We start from the raw sequence: 18,069 nt of genomic DNA on the forward strand, positions 1-18,069 counted from the left end.
TGTAATGTTATTTTTAGTATTCTGTAATTAAAATGATGAAAATTAATATGTTGTAATTATTTTTGTTATTGAACTAGGATTGTAACAGTATGAGATTTTCATGGCACAATAACCATCTAAAAATATCACAGTACGCAGTTTTTCACAGTTATCATTTTCCATTACTATGACTCTTAAATACTCTTTTTGGATAAGCAAATATACACGGTATGATAAGCATTAATTTTTAATACTGCTGCAACCTTATAATGACCATCATGGTCCACTCAGCTCTGATACAGACGGAAGAAGCTACTTGATAACGGAGAACACCGTTTCATCATTTAATGTGCACTGTTATGATTGCATACATAAACAGTTGTATAGCTAGCTTACTTTTTGGAAGTTTTTTGTTAATGACAAAAAACAAATGTTTTACAGTTTTGGCCACAAAACATCTTTAAATGTGTTACAGCTGCCAGTTTTCCTGTGACAATCAGTTAAATTTGCAACAGTGTTGATAATCAAATGTTTTCATTTTTAAGCAAAATGTTTAAATATCCTCAGGTTCCAGCCTCTCCAGTGTGAGCATCTGATGCTTTTCTCTATTTCATGTCATTTGAAAACAAAACATTTTTAGGTTTTTTGTTTGGTTGGATAAAACAGGATACTGGAAAACAAAACCTCAAAATCTCTGACAAACTGTAATTAACATTTTACACTCTTTTCTGTCATTTTATAGACAAACAAGTAACTGAGAAAGCAATCTGCAGTTTAATCAAAATTGGAGGTAATTGTAAATTGCAGTCCTAATATTCTCTATTCATCGGTCAACAGTTTTGTCTACAAAGTGCCAGAAAATGTATAAAAATGTTCTCTGATCTCTGTTGCCACAGCCCAAGGTTACATCTAGAATTTGCTTGTTTTATCCAACCAAGAAAACAAAACCCAAAGACACTTGGATCACTTTATCACTTTTCCCACAAAATGACCATTTGTCAATTATTCACGCAAGTCAAGGTCACATGATTAATATAAATGGTCATTTTGTGGGTGAGTTATCCTATTAAGATAAAGGAAACATAAATCTTCACATTTGAAAAGCTAGAAACAATACATTTGTGCCATTTTCGCTTAAATAGTGAATATAAACAAAACAGTCAATTGTGATAAAAGTCGTCGTTTAATATCTATCCACTAATCAGTTCAACTTTTCTCTCATTTCCTGCAGTAGTGTCTTTGGTCTTCCTGATCAGGTCGCTGCAGCTCCTGTGCAGCACCAGATGAAAACTGCTAACGTCGTCCCTCAGTCTCGTCTCTTCTTGAAGAGCAGCAGCTTGCGGTCCCATGTGGTGCTGCCGAAGCCCTGAACGAGCTCCATGCCACAGTGTCTCTCCAGGTGCTCCCTGGCATGCTTCGCCACGTCCCCGCGGATCTTCAGGGTCTTGAAGTGGTCAAAGTCTGAGCGGCCCAGCTTCCTCAGCCGCCGGGCCGCAGAGCGATAACACTTCCAGGGCTGCGCCTCCAGCAGGAGGTGCTGGCTGATGGAGGCCAGGCGAGAGAGCAGCTGCAACAGGCCAGCGTCTCCGTGGTTGAGGTGGACCCACATGGTGACAGCCAGGCACAGACACAGATGGAAGTGGGAGCAGCCGTGCAGGCTGAGGTAATCCTGCAGCTGGTCGGTGTCTTCAGTGATGTCCAGAGGGATGAAGGAGATGCTGTCGGGCAGAGGGTTGTTCTGCTGAGCCCGCTGAATCAGCATCTCATCCAAGTCGAAGCCCAGCAGATTCACTTTTTTCTTACCCGACTCCTCTCGGCTCACAGGCTCCTGCAGCAGGTGCTTATAAAAGGCTACACTCAGATCCTGACGGAGGAATGAAAAGAGAGGACAACTTTCACTACAAAGAAAAGTGTTAAGGTATGTGGACAAATTCTGTCATTTCAAATCCTGGTCATAGTTATAAAATGAGCGTTGAAGATAACAAACACCCCGTGCCTAATCTCCATAAGCATCACTGGCAAATGTGTAAAAAAGACATCAGATGTGTACAGTGGTAGAAGAGGTACTCAGATCTTAAGTAGCAGTACAACAGGATAAAAATACTCTGTTACAAGTAAAGGTCCTGAATTCAAAAATGCATTCAGCTCCTGAATTCAAAACCTTATTTAGGTAAAAGTACATACGAAATACAGCTATGACTTTATTCTGCACACTTTTTTTTTTAAAAATGCTATACAATGCTTTTTTTCCCCCAACATACATTACTATGACTTTTTTCAACATACTATATTGTGACTTTTTAAACCGTTTTTTCAACATACAATACTTAAACTATTTTTTAGACATTCTATACTGCAACTTTTTAACAGTTCTTTTTCTTGTGCTATACTATGAGTATTTACCACATACTATACTATGACTTTTTATGTCATATTATATTATGACTACACAGTACATACAGTGCTATGTTTTTCACTGGATTATTTTTTTTTTTATGTGTTCATTGACCATTGAAACGTTAAAATCTGACAGTAATTTCTGCTTTGACAGTTTCTGGCGATGGTAAATGGTGTAATTTTGGAGATTCTTAACCCTCGTGTTGTCCTGGGGTCAATTTGACCCCGAATGAAATCTTGTGCTGTCAATATATGTTTTTTGTACGTATGTCAACAAGGTCTGTTGGCCCTAAATTCCAAAACGAAGGGACAAATGTGAAGTAATGGGTTGGACTGAAGTAAGCCTATAGGTGCAACACAGAATTGATTGACAATTTATACAATATGCTTTAAATAACAGTCAAACGAGGCGGGGTCATTTTTTACCCCAGAGGACAAAAGGTAAAACATGTCATATTAATACAAAGTACGACTATTTAAAGTTGCATGTCCCTTCTAACAAACGCATGTTTCTCTCCAGTCCTCTAAAGATTATTTCACGTGCCGCCCACGTTTTGCGCCACCCCGTACCCCTCATAAATAACGAACAAAAAAGTACTTATACTTTGTGTCATGTTGTTGAAACATGGGAAAAATTTAGTGATTTCCCCAGTCCAAACGCGTAAAGATAAAAACATTGTTCACTGTCCCTCAGTGTCATACCCCTGAATTACAGCCCACGTCCAGGATCAGTGTGGTCTGATGTCCGTCTTCGTATCCTAAATCCTGCAGTAATGTGGCTGGAATCAGACTCAGGCGGTTCTCCGGAGGGTTGAAGGTATAATAGTTTATAAAGTTGCCATAAGGAGCAGCTCCCGGATCATTTATTTCATCAACATCGCCGCTATCTACCAAACATGCTGCCATCGTAAAGGGTGCGCCTCCAAAATATATCCGGGTAGAAACACAGGCTGCAGTCACAAAACGACCATGGCGGTCGTGGTTATTTTGCGGTAACACCAAACTCTGTATAGGTAGATTTGAATTTACTCTGTGGAAAAATAGAGCCATTACAATAAAGACAGGGATATTATTTATACAAGAGTGGTACGAGAAAAAAAAGTAAAAAAATAAATTTTTTAATACAACTTGATTCGCTTATTGAAAAAATCAATTAAAATTGCTCCTACAGAGAATATAATAATCTTTTTAAAGCCACTGAATTGTTTTGTTTTCTGGTTGTTGTCTAGCCCGAAACTACAGAGGCTTTGTTTTTCTCTTGTTCGGTTACACGCTGATTTTTGGAAGATCTTTTCATCTTGAGGAATATTGCTACTGAAAATCCCTCAATTTAAATTAACTCAGGTGTTGATCTATTTGGATGGTCTCCCAAAGAAAGTCTCAAAAATGGTAAATATAATAATGATACTTGATAAATATCATATTCACAAGTGCAAATGGAAACCAACCAACAGCCAGCCGTCCATAAGCTGTTTTATAAATGAGGTCAAAAACTACTTATCTTCCATAAAGATAATCTGAAAAAAATCAGTCCCTAAATGAGTTTTACAGTGTCATGTCTAAGTCTCTTGCACTTTAAGTTATTAGTCGAAGCTGGAAGAGCAATAATATAAAGAGTTAAATGTACTGCGTGAACGAGTAGTTACTCAATGATGAGTGTTGCTGCCTCATAAATTAATGACACTGGTTGACATGAGTTTAATCCCCGTTTGTTTGTTTTCTAAATAACTTTTCAGATCTCCATATAATAATAATAAAGTAGTATCAAATGAAAATACTCAAGTAAAGCTACCTCAAATTGTAACTAACTGGCTACATTACCCGAGTAAATGCACTACTTCCTGCCACTCTGTGCTGTGGAAGCGGGTATGGCTCCTAACAAAGAGTAAACATTTTCAAATTGGTCAGATACATTTATTTGACAACAATAAAAGTAGTGCTACATGCTATGAATCCATATCCCCAACGTAGACTAAATGACGGGTCCTTAATATTCTGGCGCTCAGGATTCTGTGAAGGACGACGCAAACAGCCTCGTCTTTATTTAGCACAACTCAAAACAGAGAAAGGGAGGGGGGGTCGGGGGAGACGACGGCTGGATCTACAGGCACTTTGTGGGCGTACTGCATGCTTTTGGTGTGAGCTCCCGCTCTGCCAGTGTAGCTGGATGGGGGTCTTCAAATGGACCTCTGAGGCGATGGGGTTGTTACGGGTACGTCTGATGAAACTCGGACCCTCTTTGCTTGTAGATGCAGCGGCATCCCGTCCTCATTCCTGGTCTGAGGTGTGAGGTCTTTCAGCAGAGTGGTTAGTTTTTGTGAAAGCTCCTTTAGGGTGTGTTGGTCCTCAGTGATATAGATTTTTTCCATGATCTGTTCGGTGAGTTTGACACATGTCCTCCTCAGATCTGTTTTCCTCGCACGTCTGCGTTTGGGCAAACTACAGCCTGTTGCGTGTCCAGCATGCTCACTTTGGTGTGAGACAGCGTAGCGTGTTTCCCATACAACTGGATCTCTCTCCAAAGCCGCTCTCAGCATCTTGGAAGTTGTCTTCTTACTCCATTCCCTGTTTTCCATCACCTAGTACAAATCATAACAGTGATCATGTACAGAAACCCAAAGAAAATTTAACAGTAGATAAAATCGGCTAAAAGGGCCAAAAGAAAAACTAAAATAGAGGGAAAACCAAGTATGTCTGTCCAGATGATTGCGTAGGCCCCATCGCATCACTGCATCAGTACGATTTGTTACACCGACCTTAAATTCAGGGAATGTTGCAATCTTGCTGATCGATATGGCTGCCGGGCATCCCACTTTTTTTGTGTCTTGCCTGAGAGATCTGTGGCTGCCCAAACTGCAGTCCACCATCTGTGTAATGTGAGGGAAGTTAGAAAATAATAAAATAAATGTTTGTAACTTCATTCAATTGCATTTGCTTTCTGTACATACTAGGGGTTAACCGATATTGGTTTTCCAGGTATACAGATACAGATTATTAGTATTTAATGAGACTGATGACCGATGTTTGGAACTGATATACATTAACAATAAAATTGAAAGTCTTTCTGTAAATATTTAGAATTTGATGTTAAATCAAAACTGAGACATACAACATCATGTACAGCAAGTTTCTTTATAAAGTCCAGTGAACATTTAATTTAAAAAAAAATATATAAAAATAGCTCCCTGTGGTTTTACAAGTTTCCTCCCATGCTGACACTTTCTTTCTACTTTTTAATTAATTAATTTTATTAGCGATCATTAAAATACAGATCGCTGATACAGCTAATCGGCAAAATGCCAAATATCAGCCCCAATAATCGGACAGGCCGATAACCTGTCAACTCCTAGTACATACAACATAGTCTTTACCAAGATCAGTTAACATTTTCACACTCTGAGTGTGTGTGTGTGAGTGTGTGTGTGTGTGTGTGTGTGTGTGTGTGTGTGTGTTTACAGAGTAAACTCACCATCTTTTTAGCCTTTTCCGCCGCATACCTCTGCTTCTGGGCTAAGGCGAGGTCTTTCCCTTGATGGCAGACAAGCTTTTTCATCCCCACAAACATAAATGGGATCCCAGTAAATTCAATGGCCGGCATCCCAGAGCCACCAGCCCACTGCCAGTAGACCCGGTTAACGGGTAAAGGTTCCCAATCTGTTAAACAAATAACAACACTTGTGACAAGAGAATTTATCCTCATTAGCTGATTAACTGCTGGCATCTATTAGACGAGTTAGTAATGTTAACGTTAGTTAGAAATAATTTGCTCATTCTTTACCTTTGTCATTGTAATGCCGGTCCACGCTGTAAGTGATGAATTTAGTCTTCGACTCCTCCTCCACTCCTTTAATAAAAGAGTCTAACTCAGCGGAGTTATTAAATTTCTGAAAGGGAGCACAGTCAGATAACATTAACCCAAAGCCCAACAAAATCAAATAGGTTTCTTTTAAAATCAGACATTTAATTTATCCTGTCTACCAGGTAATCGCTAAATTCAGAGATGTGGAAAAAAAATTATCTTTTGTAAAAACAAAATCAAAAGTATTTGTCATTTATCTTATGACTGCCTTTGCATTAATTTATTTTGGATGAAAACTGACTTTAAAAAAAAAAACACTGACTAGTTAAAAGGTTCAATTGGAAAAAGACATTTTTTTTATGGTAAAAATGATTTTTAAAATATTTGCATGTATTTTTATGGTAAATATTACATTCATAAATGTAAATGGACTCAAAAGAAACCCAAAATACAAGGATTCAAAATAGAAATTAAACATTACATCCAAACATTACACGGACTGAAAGACAGTAAAGTTGAAAAAACACATTTGTAATTCCTTAAACGTTTTTGTTTGATATTTTGTACATTACCCCTATATATATATATATATATATATATATATATATATATATATATATATATAATATATGCGCATGCATATAAATAGTTCTTTTGTTTTTTGTCTCGTCTAACGTTAGTTGGCCAGAAATCATTTGTTCTCTGTTTTGTTGCTCACCTTTGTCATTGTGAGTGATAAACGCTCTCTCCTCTCCCTTCATAAAACACTCAACTAAGCAAAGTTATCACACCTCTGGACCGCAATGATACAAACCGAAAAACCGAAAAGTAACATAAAAAAATAAACCAAAAAATCTGCCAGACTCATGCTACTACACACCCATGGCATCAACCATCGTAACCAGTGCGCCTCCAAAATACTCCCGAGTGGAAACACAGGCCGCAGTCACAAAACGTCCATGACGCTCGTGACCAGGTGCGGTGACGCCAAACACTCTGTTTATGTAGATTTGATTTATTTAAATGTCTCCGTTATGTTTGATGTGACTTTATAAGTTGTGGTCGACGAAGAAAACTGCTAACTGTCTTTTTTTTTTTTCTCCGGGTCACCAGGTGGCGCTCTGTGGCTCGATCGGCGGAAGAGAAAAGTTCCTCCTGGCTTTCCGTACCTTACGAAAGCGAAGGTTGGTTATCTCGTGAGCTCACTTCACTCGTCTGCGCGCTGACATTGAGGACAACAACCGTAACCTGCGCTGCGTATCGCCTTTAAAAACAATAGGTAAGAAATATGTAAGTTTTTGCTCTGAAAGGAGACGTAACAAAGACAGGAGTGACGAAAAAATAGTGTAAACAGCACCGCTGACCGTTAACCGATGGTGCTAGCTTGTTGTGAAAAAGGAGAAATGTTTAGTCAGAAGACTTTAACTTTTATAAACATTAAAACAGACGCACCGGAGTTCAGTGTGCTTCACGTCAGCTGCGATTCATACGGAAATCTGCGTGATAACCAGCAGTGTAACTGTTACCAGAGCTTTAGTGCAGCAATTGTGCGGATGTGAGGCTCAAAACTGTTTTAAATTAAAAATAGAAAAATAAAAGAAGAAATTAGGTTTAAAACTCCCACTAGATAGCACTGGGAGGCACATAAATTCCACACCATCTTAGTGTACATCATTTGTAGACTAAACCAGGAAAATTTCATGTAAATTAATTAATTAATTAATATTAAAACAAAAACTATTTGGAATATCAAGTTTGAACCATCCAGGGCAGGTTAGTTTTACAGGCCGCTTCCCAGAGAAGATCTTCATGTGCAAATTAAAAACTCTGTTGAAATGTCTGAAGGTTAAACTCAGTTGGTTAGAGTGCTTGCCTGCAACCTATCAGATTGTGAGTTCATCCAGAAAAGGTGACTTTTACAAGCAGCTGTCCACACCAGAGAGGGAAAAATAATGGCAAAAGTGTCATTTGGATTAGTTCTAAGAGTGTTTCAGGTTGTGAGATTTAACTTTATCTTTCTTTCTTTCTTTCTTTAAGACTGCTGTCCAAACTAGAGTGTGAAAGATAACATCAGAAACAGTTAGTGTCAGGAGGTTTGGCTCAGTGGGTTTGATGGCTGGTTGGCATCTTTGAGGTTGTGGGATCAAGCCTTATCGGGGACAGGTGACTTTTAATGGTTGTCCAAATGTGTCCAAAACTAAAAGGAACATCCAAAAGGGTGTAACGGTGTAAAGGTAACTGAATTATGGTTCAGGGGGTAAGACAGCCAGCTGGAGTCTCCTAGGTTGGCAGTTCAAGCCTCACAAGCAAAGCACTTATGCAACAGTACAAAATCCATGGCTTCAGTTTAACCAGATAATGCCAGAATTGTGAAAACCTTTCATATACAAGGGGGGCAAGGAGTCACAGACACACAAACAAAATACCATACACTTGAAAATTAAAACATGTCAGTACTCTCTGATGGACAAAGTATGTTATTACATCACAGTTTCTAAATTACCTCAGATTTTACTTTGACATTTCTTTAGCAATATTCCTTGATTTCGACAGACGCATCTGCCAACACAGGTCTTACTTGTATCAGGACAGCTTCACCTGCTTTATCGGCCAAAACCATATACCACTCAACTTTACATGCTTTAATTTGATCTGCAATATCACAATCAGAGTCTGAACTGTATGAATCTATAGTCAAATTATATTTTAAGGCTTAAATAAAATAAAATATTGGCAAATATATCTGTCTGCTCTGCTGATATAAGGGTCATATGGTGTTGAAACATAATATTAAGTATCCGCAGTGATGTCTGATGAAAACTCGACTGATATATGAGTCAGGACGATAATCAACAAAGTGCTTGGCATGGAAAATTCAGTATTCAGTATATGTCATGTCATAGTATTGCATGTCGAAAAAAGGCCAAAAACGTCATAATATAGTATGTCGAAGAATGGCATATGTTTTTTTTTTGGAATTTGGCGGTTTGTTATACTATGACATTTTTTTTCTTGATTTTGGCAACAAACAATACTATGGCATTTTTTGGTGATTTTGAACAACATACTATACAATGATATTCTTTTTTGATTTTGGACGACATACTATATTATAGCGTTCTTTCGTGATTTTGGACGATATACTCTACTATGGCATTTTTTGTGATTTTGGACAATGTACTATACTATGACGTTTCTTTTGTGATTTTGGACGACGTACTATGCTATAAAGTTTTCTCTTGATTTTGGATGACATACCATACTATGACGTTCTTTCTTGATTTTGGACTACATACTATGATGTTTTTTAAAATTTTGGACGACATATAATACTATGACTTTTTTTCCTGATTTTGGACGACATACTATACTATAATGTTTTTTTCATGACTCATGATTGACTCCCGCTTGTTCCCTTCAGGATCCTCACAATGGTGTCTGGAAAGCGGCTTGCTGACATTGGCTATAAGACGTTTTCTGCCACGATAATGCTGCTGATAGCTCACAGAGGCTACCTGTGTGTGATGCGAGGATACCGCAACATGCAGAAGCAAAAGCAGCTCAAATTGGCAGCAGAAAACCAGGACCCTTAAGCCATTAAAGACTGATTCGAGATGTACTTTCCTTGTTTTTTTCCATTCCTCCTTTGTTTTGTTGGTTGCTAAATCATGAATGCGTTAATTCTAAAATCCATGACTTTTCAGAAGATGGCTGTAATTGTATCATAAGATATTAAATGCCTCTAACCACGCTAAGCAATGTAGTGTTTAGAAACACAACTGCAACAAGAAACACAGCTTTCAACAACAGAATATAATTGGAAACATATACATTTTACAAGGGACTCAAGGGAGAACGTGATACCAGACATTTAGTACAGTTCTCATACCTTGATTCCTCTATAGGCAGTGACAAACAATTTCATAAACATTTGGTCTCAGGAGAAGTAAAAAACAGTAAAACAGAAATAAACAAATCACAAAGTTGCCAAACATCATTAATGGGTAAATCCACAATAAATCGCAGAGGGCAGAAACTGCTGCTGTTTAAACTTTCAAGTGGGGACAGCTCACTCCTAAAATCAAAAAATACATAAGTTTCCTCTTACCTGTAGTGCAATTCATCAACCTCGATTGTGTTGGTGCGAGTTGCAGTGTTGGAGATATCACCTGCTGAGATGTCTGCCTTCCTTAAACACAGATTAGAAATTAAATATACTTCAACTTTAAGCCCCCAATAAAGGTGTTATCTGCCTGATCCAGTGTGAAATACCCCTTTACACAAAAATAATCAAGTTCATCTGACCAATAAAACTGGGAGAGAACATTGAAACCAATCTACATCTGCAGCTATACTCAGCACAAAATATATCCCATCATTTGAAAATTAAGGCTATGCAAATCACTTGGTTTAACTGATTTTCATATAATTTCAGCGTTAACATGTCACTCCTGGAGTTTTGTTGTAAATATCATTACAGGGCTCTTCAAAGCAAATGTCAAGTGTCTGCATGTCTGCATATCCATCGTCAGTTCATGTATCTGTGCGCACCCACTGTCAGTGTTATGTGTGATAGTAGACTGTGTGTGTGTGTGTGTGTGTGTGTGTGTGTGTGTGTGTGTGTGTGTGTCTGCGTGCGTGCCTAAGCCTTGCACTTCAAGGGAATGTCAAAAGACAAAAAACGTTCTTAGAGACTTGGATGTGAGAGACAAAGTGCAGGAGGCTCCCAGCTTCATGTCACCAACTGCTGTGGTTCTGCACTCGAGCTTTGGCAGAAGCACAGTGGCCGTTTGTGCCGTTTTCCCCCTTGGAAGTATGAGGAGCAGCCTTGAGGCCGTCTTTGAGCGTGTCGGGCTCTTCCTCTGAGCTGCTCTCAATGTCACTGCGGACATCGTTGCATACCTAAAAAACAGGCGAAGAAGGAAACAGGATGTTATTTTTTTATATGAGCAATACTACATTCTAAACTATTGTGTTTTTTCGTGATTTTGGAAAGCGTTCTCCACAATGGCATTTTTTCGTGATTTTGGACGACGTACCATACTATGATGTTTTTTTGTGATTTTGGATGACATACTGTAATATGGCGAATTTTCGAGATTTAGGACGACATATTAAACTATGACTTTTTTTCGTGATTGTGGACAACATAACTGAACTATAATGGGTTTTTTTGTGATTTTGAACATATACTTTACCATGGCGATTTTTTTCATCATTTTAGACGATTCTATACTATGGCATTTTTTCACGATTTTGGACAAGTACTAAACTATGACGTTTTTCCGTGATTGTGGACAACATACTATACTATGATGTTCTTTTATGATTTTGGACGACATACTATATTATGAGGAGCGTGTTTTTTGATAACATACTATAATATAATTTCTTTATGATATTTTTGACCCCATACTATACTATGGTGTTTTTATGATATTTTTGACAACACATACATAACAACATATATTATTTAATTCATACTATAATTTCTTCTGACATTTTCAGCTCCATACTGTTATGTTTTTATTGTATTTTTTTTTTTGAAGATATACTATGACCTTCTTGGGGTATTTTTGAGGACATAATACACTATGATGTTTTCAGATTTTTGACAACATACTATACAATGACATTTTTTTTTAACATTTTTGACAATATACTATACTACATATAGTTGTTCTTATAGTTCTGTCAACACACTTAACTGTGACTTTTTATGTTTTGTTTGAGGACATACCATACTATGAGGATATACTACACTATGACATCTTTGTCATATCTTTGACCCCAGACTATTATATGATGATTTGATGATCTTTTTGACCACAAACTATACTATGACATTTTCATAATATTTTTGACAACATATGTTATTATGAAGTTTTAGGGTATTTTTAAAGACATACATTACTATGATGTTTTCATGGTATTTTTCACCACATACTATACAATGATGATTTGTTACAATTTTGTGACATGCTCTAATCTGACTTTTTTTCAACATAGTATACTGATAATTGTTTTTCACACTATTGCTTTACACAGTTATTCCATCTTTCCTCTGAGCACTGGAGGTCAAAACACACCAGACTGTTGGATGTTAGTACCCACAAGGCAGTCCCTGCTCTACTAACAATGCTGCTTGACTACTGATTGATAATTTCAGACTCCAGACTCGGGTGTCCACCTTGCACTTGTGCAGATCGTATAGTATATACGATATAATGATATATATATATCTTCTGTGCTGGCGGGGGAAGAGCATCTTGACTGGTTCGGGAGGCATACAATGCATAACATATGACCAATGATTGCATTGCATTCACTTTACATGAAGGGGTCACAAGCAGGTTGGGAACCACTGGTTTAGTCCAGTGACAGGTGTGTTTTATCATGCAGCTTCATGTCCCACAAATTTCTTATTACCGCAAATAACCACAGGGTGGTGGTACTGCACAGTTTCATCATGCTGCTGCCTAATGAGAAACAGTTACACATACCTTACATTCATGACACTATTACCACATTCACTTATCATTTACAATTCTTACTGTCGTCTTTGTGAGTGAGACTGAGCCTAGGTGATTTTACTGCAACATCTGTATAATTTAAAGAGAAATAGTTTAGATCCTTTTAAATTGGGTTATATAAGGTACATATCCGTAGACAGTAAATGGCTATGGGTATGCTTCTGTTTGGTGAGGCAGACATGAGTACCACCAAAGAAGCAATGTATTGCTGTGGAAGGGGTCAGCAGTAAAATAATTCTAGCCATTTAAAACACTATATCACTTTAAGTCTATGCTACATTTAGAATATTTTCACTGCTTTATCTTGCCCTCAGGCAGCAATTACAAATGGGGAAATAAAGCTGTTTTATCCAACTATGCTCTCTTTAAAGCCACCAAAAACAGTGCTTGTACCTTGCAAAACAGAGGAGCTGTTGGTCTACCGCTGCCTTAATCGGTTAGTTTGCGTTTTTGCATGGCTTTGGTGAATCTGCACTAACCTTTTTAAACATCACAGTCATTCAATAACGCAAACTGACTAATCAGTTTTTCTCACTAACGTCTGGGACTGAAGAGACGGATAAAAGGGCAGATCCCCAAAGGAAATCACTTTCTGACAGCAGTGTAAAGCTGTGAAAATATTCTCAAAATAGCATACATTTTTATAGGCGACTAAAATAGGTTTTGCTGTCGCCCTTGTCCACAGTAGTATGTTGTTTGTGTTAGTCCTGCCTGTTTCTCCAAACTGGTGGCATGCAGACTGCTATCTATTATACACTGACTATGGTAAGAACTTCATACAACCCAACAAAAATCTTAACAATCCCTTAAAGATGTGTGAAAAGAATCACAGCAGGAGGGAGTCAACAGAAACTTACAGCCAGAAACAGAGAAGGTAAAGGTCTCAAGTGGACAAAGCAAACGAAGAGGAAGCGAGAGAGAAGTGGAGAAGGGCTCATTGGACAAAAACAGACAGAAAGACAGGATCTCTCTCTCTCATTCCAGAGGGAGAAGAAACAAACGCCGTCTGCAGAGAGAATGAGACAGTGTCAGAGACAGCTGGGAATAAAAGTATAGAGGCAGCAAATGCATCACCAAATATAGCTATGATGTTGTTTTCCTGTAAAGATCGTAGTCATAGACAGCTTTCTGGGTGGGACTAATATTTATTTGACTTGATTTTATTGTTGTATTTGATTTGTAAAGCCCTTTCAAGTCAATGTTTTGGGGTCAATAAGTTTAGGAGAATTTTTTCATCTTCGCTGACATAATAGCATGAAAGAAAACTTCTGAACCATGTGATTGTTTTCCAATGAAACCACTCTGGACAGAGTTTGAGCTGCACTAAACCTCGTTAAATTACACTGCACAGAAGTGAAACTAACAGGTGCTTCTTACAGTAAACTAAACCAGTCAGAAGATGATCGAATGTTTTAGTAGATGAGAACAGGTGTTCTTGTGCAGAGATAGTTTGGATTTGTAGGATGTCAAACCACTTAGTAGGTTAAAGAATCAAGATAATAATACTTTGCTCAATAAAATTTCAAAAACTATTGCAAAGATACCCATTAGAATTTCTGAAAGCCCAAAGGGGACATCTTTAAATGTCTTTTATTGTGTGACCAAAAAACCTAAAATCAAAATATATATACAACCTTGTAAGAAATGGAAAATCTTCATATTTGAGAGGAAGTTGTGAATTTTTGTTCTGTTCAAACCATCATAACAGATAGTTTAAGATTAATTTTCTTTCCATCAACCAATAATTTAAATCACTAACTGTTGCTCTACACTAAAGTACTTCTCAGTATTGTGTTTGTGCGATGACCCACCTTGCCTCGCAGGATGGCTTTAACAGCTATACGTGCTATGAGGTAGAACCAGATGATATGCAGCACTTGGAGAACCAGCAACAAGAGGTTGAAGAGCCACCAGGATGGGTACGGCCCAACTATGGCCCAGCTCTCAAACATAGTGGAGTTCAGTACCCTGGAAGACAAGGAGACAAAGAGATGTTATGTTTAGATAAAGATCATATTTTGGCTTAAAATATCAAGTTTTGGTGTCTCAATTCCAGTGGAAGACGCAGCAATGTCTAAAAAAAAAAAAAAGATTTTAGTGGCACTATCTCAGCACAAAATCAGCAATGTCTCAGTAGGAAAACATCTGCTGTTCGTGGCACTATCCCAACTGGACACTCAGCAGTGTGTCGGTAAAAAACATCCATTTTTCGTGGCACTATCCTGGCGGGAAATGCAGCATTATCTAGTTAAAAAAAACAACCACTTTTCATGGCACTACCCCAATTGGATACAAAGCAATGTCTCAGTATAAAACAACTGCTTTAGGTGGCTCCATCCTGGAGGAAACACAGCAATGAGTTATAAAACACCTAGGTTTTGCGGCTTATAAGCCACTGAAAACGCAGTGATGACTCACTAAAAAAACAACTGGTTTTGTCAGTTAGCCTTGAACAGAGCTATGCAGTGGTCTGCAGCTTGGAGGGAGATTTAACTACATTTCATGCCACCCACCATCCCCTCCACCTGTTGATGAGAAAGTTATTTCATATACTGCGTCACTTTAAAAACGATGATAGGAAATGAAGTATGAAGTATGAAAACACACTATGCCAACATTTTCTTCTGGCCGTTGGGGTCAATTAAGGTCTTTATGTTGTACTTAAATCATATCATTAATCAGCACTCTTCTAAAAAGACCCAATATAAAAGTACTGATTGTAATTCCCATTTGAATGCCAATTGCAACCAAGTAACAAAGCTTGACTGTAATGTTAGGTGAATGGTTGGTGAGGTCACGTCTTCCTTTAACTCCAGGTGAGTGACAGGAGGTTGTCAACAGACCCACCTCCCCCAGCAGAGGTATAGATTTCAGTTCAGGGAGCTGTACCGGCAACACTAGCTTTATCACTCATCCACACCAAGACACTGAATATAGCTGCTCAGGTTACGTTCATCAATGATAGGTTCTCTATTGTCTCTGGAGATTCAGCCTCAACATCCAGGTCTCTGTCGAGGAACAGTCGGTATCTGATAAGCTGCCTTAAACCTAAACATGAGCTTGCAGCTCTGCAGAGCTCTGGGCAAGAAGCAAAATGATAATGAAAGTGCCACTGGTCTTATTTACAAACTAATGGTAGCTGCATCACATTAGAGTTAATTCTATACAACAGAACATGGAGGTTTCCCACATCACTCTCAAGAAGTACAGGTTGTGTGCTGCTGACCAGTTACTATTTTTAGCTACAGGATATGAACTGAAATTACAGTAATTGAAGACATGAAAGCACTGTAAGATTATAATGTGTTCTGTGCAAGCAATAAAGCTAGCAAAACAAAGCTCAAATAGTGCATTATCCTGTCATTCTTTAGCCTGAGCTCAGCCACACCTTCAAAGCTTCAAAGCTAAAGCTAAATTATTATTTCCTGTAAAAATACAATCATTGCAAATGGCTCTTATGCATCTATAAAATTCATAAATGTTATGGCAGGGTAGTTATAATATTTACTCTGAATTTGCAGGTCTCACTGAGAACTCACCATATTGGATATATAACTAGTCGTGTGATGAAGAATGCCACACTAAACACAATGAAGAGGAAGTCACACAAGCGCTGGTACTTGGCGTAGTTGGCCAGCTTGGCAGCCTGTTGTAAAAGAAAATAACAGAAGTTAAAGTCAATGGTAAGTTATGTAACATACAGTATTTTTTTTTTTTTTTGCCGTAGATCAACACTAATCTAACTGGATCTGAGCCACGATGAAGTGACTAGAAACATTAACAACCATGACAAGTCATATGCATTGTTTAAGAAACCAACTGAAATAAAGCAAAAAGGCTGCTGAACAAGAGCAAACTGCATGTAAATGTAAAAATGAAGGCTACACAATTACTGTGTCAACAGCAGTTTTGTATGAGCATTTTAGTGACAACTTGTGTCTAATATCAGATGTGCGCAAAATAACAAAACACACATCATTACATCACACACTGTGGCCTTTAATTAGATACCTTCACCTTTTTATGCTGTATCAAAAGCTGTAAATAAAGTTGAAGTCTAACTGAAAAATGGCTAGAGGCAAAATAAAGTACAGCACATTTGATTTGTATTTCCTGGGGGTGGGTATTTCCATTCATATGACAACAATGGATTATAAAAGGTTTATCCATACATTTTCATGCATTAAATTTTAAATTTTTGATAAATGATTATTACTTTTACTGTGCGACTGCGTGCTACTTTCAAAACACGTCATATTGCAATGATTTATAATTAAAATAAACAGATGCCTTTACTTACATTATCTTTTATTAATACAGTCACCATCCTCAAAGAAATCAGGAACTGACATAGCTAGAATGTAAATACGACACATTTATGTCCTAAACGTTCAACCATCAAATTAAAAGCACGTGCAGCTGGGTCTCACAAAATTGTTACGGGCGATCATAATGTTGAGAATTGGGTTTTAAATTTGTGATAACTGACTTTTCTGCATCAAGATATATCCTTTCAAGAATTGTGATGCGTCAAACTATTAATTTTCCCCCACCCCTTGTAGTTACTGTAGTTGCTTAAAATATGCAATCGTGTGGTTATTTCAAAACAATTGAATCTTTAAGTTTTTGTGTGTGATCACAGTCCCCACTGTGTCTGACTGACCTCCAGCAGGAAGTCAGAGGCGTCATGTACACACATCACGAGGGTCCCGACTCGCGTCATGTTGTTGACGTAAGAAAAGCTGATCAGGGCGACTGTCGCCAGGTGATGGATGAACATGATCAGGAAGTCCTGAAATCACAATGATGGAGAGAGAGTGACCGTTAGCATGCATGAACACTGATCGTTTACCTGAAAACACAAATCTCTCCTCTTTGTTAGGTCATTGAGGGCATGGACTGGTGTGTTACAAAGTAAATGCAATTGAGATTCAAAAGTTTACCCATCCTTGCAATTGCACAATGGTGAACAAGTTGTTAAGACACATGCATTTAACCCAGATGTCCCAGGTTCAATCAAATCATCATGTTAAGACATAGCTCTTGTAAAACAAAGAAAGAACATATTAAGACACATATTAAACACATGGCAGATTGCTTAAACAGCAAGAGAAGAAAAAAGAGGTAGTAATTTAAGCTGTGATCAAGTACATTGAGTAAATGGCTGAAACCACAATGACGAGGGAAATAAAGTAAAGAACAAAAATGCAAATGGCAAAAGGAGGCAGGAGCTTTGCAGAGAATGCAAATGTATAAAAATTTGTTTTAATTAAATAGATATGTAAAAGAAGTCAACGGCTTGCTTGTAGAGGTTGGTCACAGAGCCCAAGATAGACATTTACTGAACACAAAAGCTTGCAA

The 18,069-nt window shown here is 37.8% G+C and overlaps 3 protein-coding genes across 4 annotated transcripts in view; all 3 read right to left on the reverse strand.

Annotated features, from left to right (window-relative positions):
• Positions 1-309: 309 nt before the first annotated feature.
• LOC121961561 (pre-miRNA 5'-monophosphate methyltransferase) lies at positions 310-3,435 on the reverse strand. The gene is made up of 2 exons (XM_042511606.1): positions 3,079-3,435; positions 310-1,843 (listed from the first exon to the last, which is right to left on the reverse strand). Exons 1-2 carry the CDS (start codon positions 3,424-3,426, stop codon positions 1,286-1,288), a joined length of 906 nt encoding a protein of 301 aa, XP_042367540.1. The 5' UTR covers positions 3,427-3,435; the 3' UTR covers positions 310-1,285.
• Positions 3,436-4,268: 833 nt separating this feature from the next.
• Positions 4,269-7,065, reverse strand: LOC121961568. The gene is made up of 5 exons (XM_042511620.1): positions 6,894-7,065; positions 6,155-6,260; positions 5,846-6,030; positions 5,133-5,243; positions 4,269-4,955 (listed from the first exon to the last, which is right to left on the reverse strand). Exons 1-5 carry the CDS (start codon positions 6,900-6,902, stop codon positions 4,554-4,556), a joined length of 813 nt encoding a protein of 270 aa, XP_042367554.1. The 5' UTR covers positions 6,903-7,065; the 3' UTR covers positions 4,269-4,553.
• A 2,904-nt stretch (positions 7,066-9,969) lies between these two features.
• cers5 (ceramide synthase 5) overlaps positions 9,970-18,069 on the reverse strand; it is a 30,346-nt gene continuing 22,246 nt past the window's right edge. The window contains exons 7-10 of one of the 2 annotated variants that reach the window (XM_042508598.1): positions 17,372-17,500; positions 16,248-16,354; positions 14,520-14,676; positions 9,970-11,077 (exon numbers count right to left, since the gene is read on the reverse strand). In XM_042508598.1, the coding sequence (XP_042364532.1) occupies positions 10,913-11,077; positions 14,520-14,676; positions 16,248-16,354; positions 17,372-17,500 (558 nt within the window). In that variant the 3' untranslated portion in view covers positions 9,970-10,912. Of the gene's footprint in view, positions 11,078-13,326; positions 13,715-14,519; positions 14,677-16,247; positions 16,355-17,371; positions 17,501-18,069 lie in introns of those variants that run through there. The other variant, XM_042508607.1, reaches the window with a different exon arrangement.

This window comes from Plectropomus leopardus, chromosome 2 (genome assembly GCF_008729295.1).
Source record: "Plectropomus leopardus isolate mb chromosome 2, YSFRI_Pleo_2.0, whole genome shotgun sequence".
Taxonomy (NCBI): Eukaryota; Metazoa; Chordata; class Actinopteri; order Perciformes; family Serranidae; genus Plectropomus; species Plectropomus leopardus.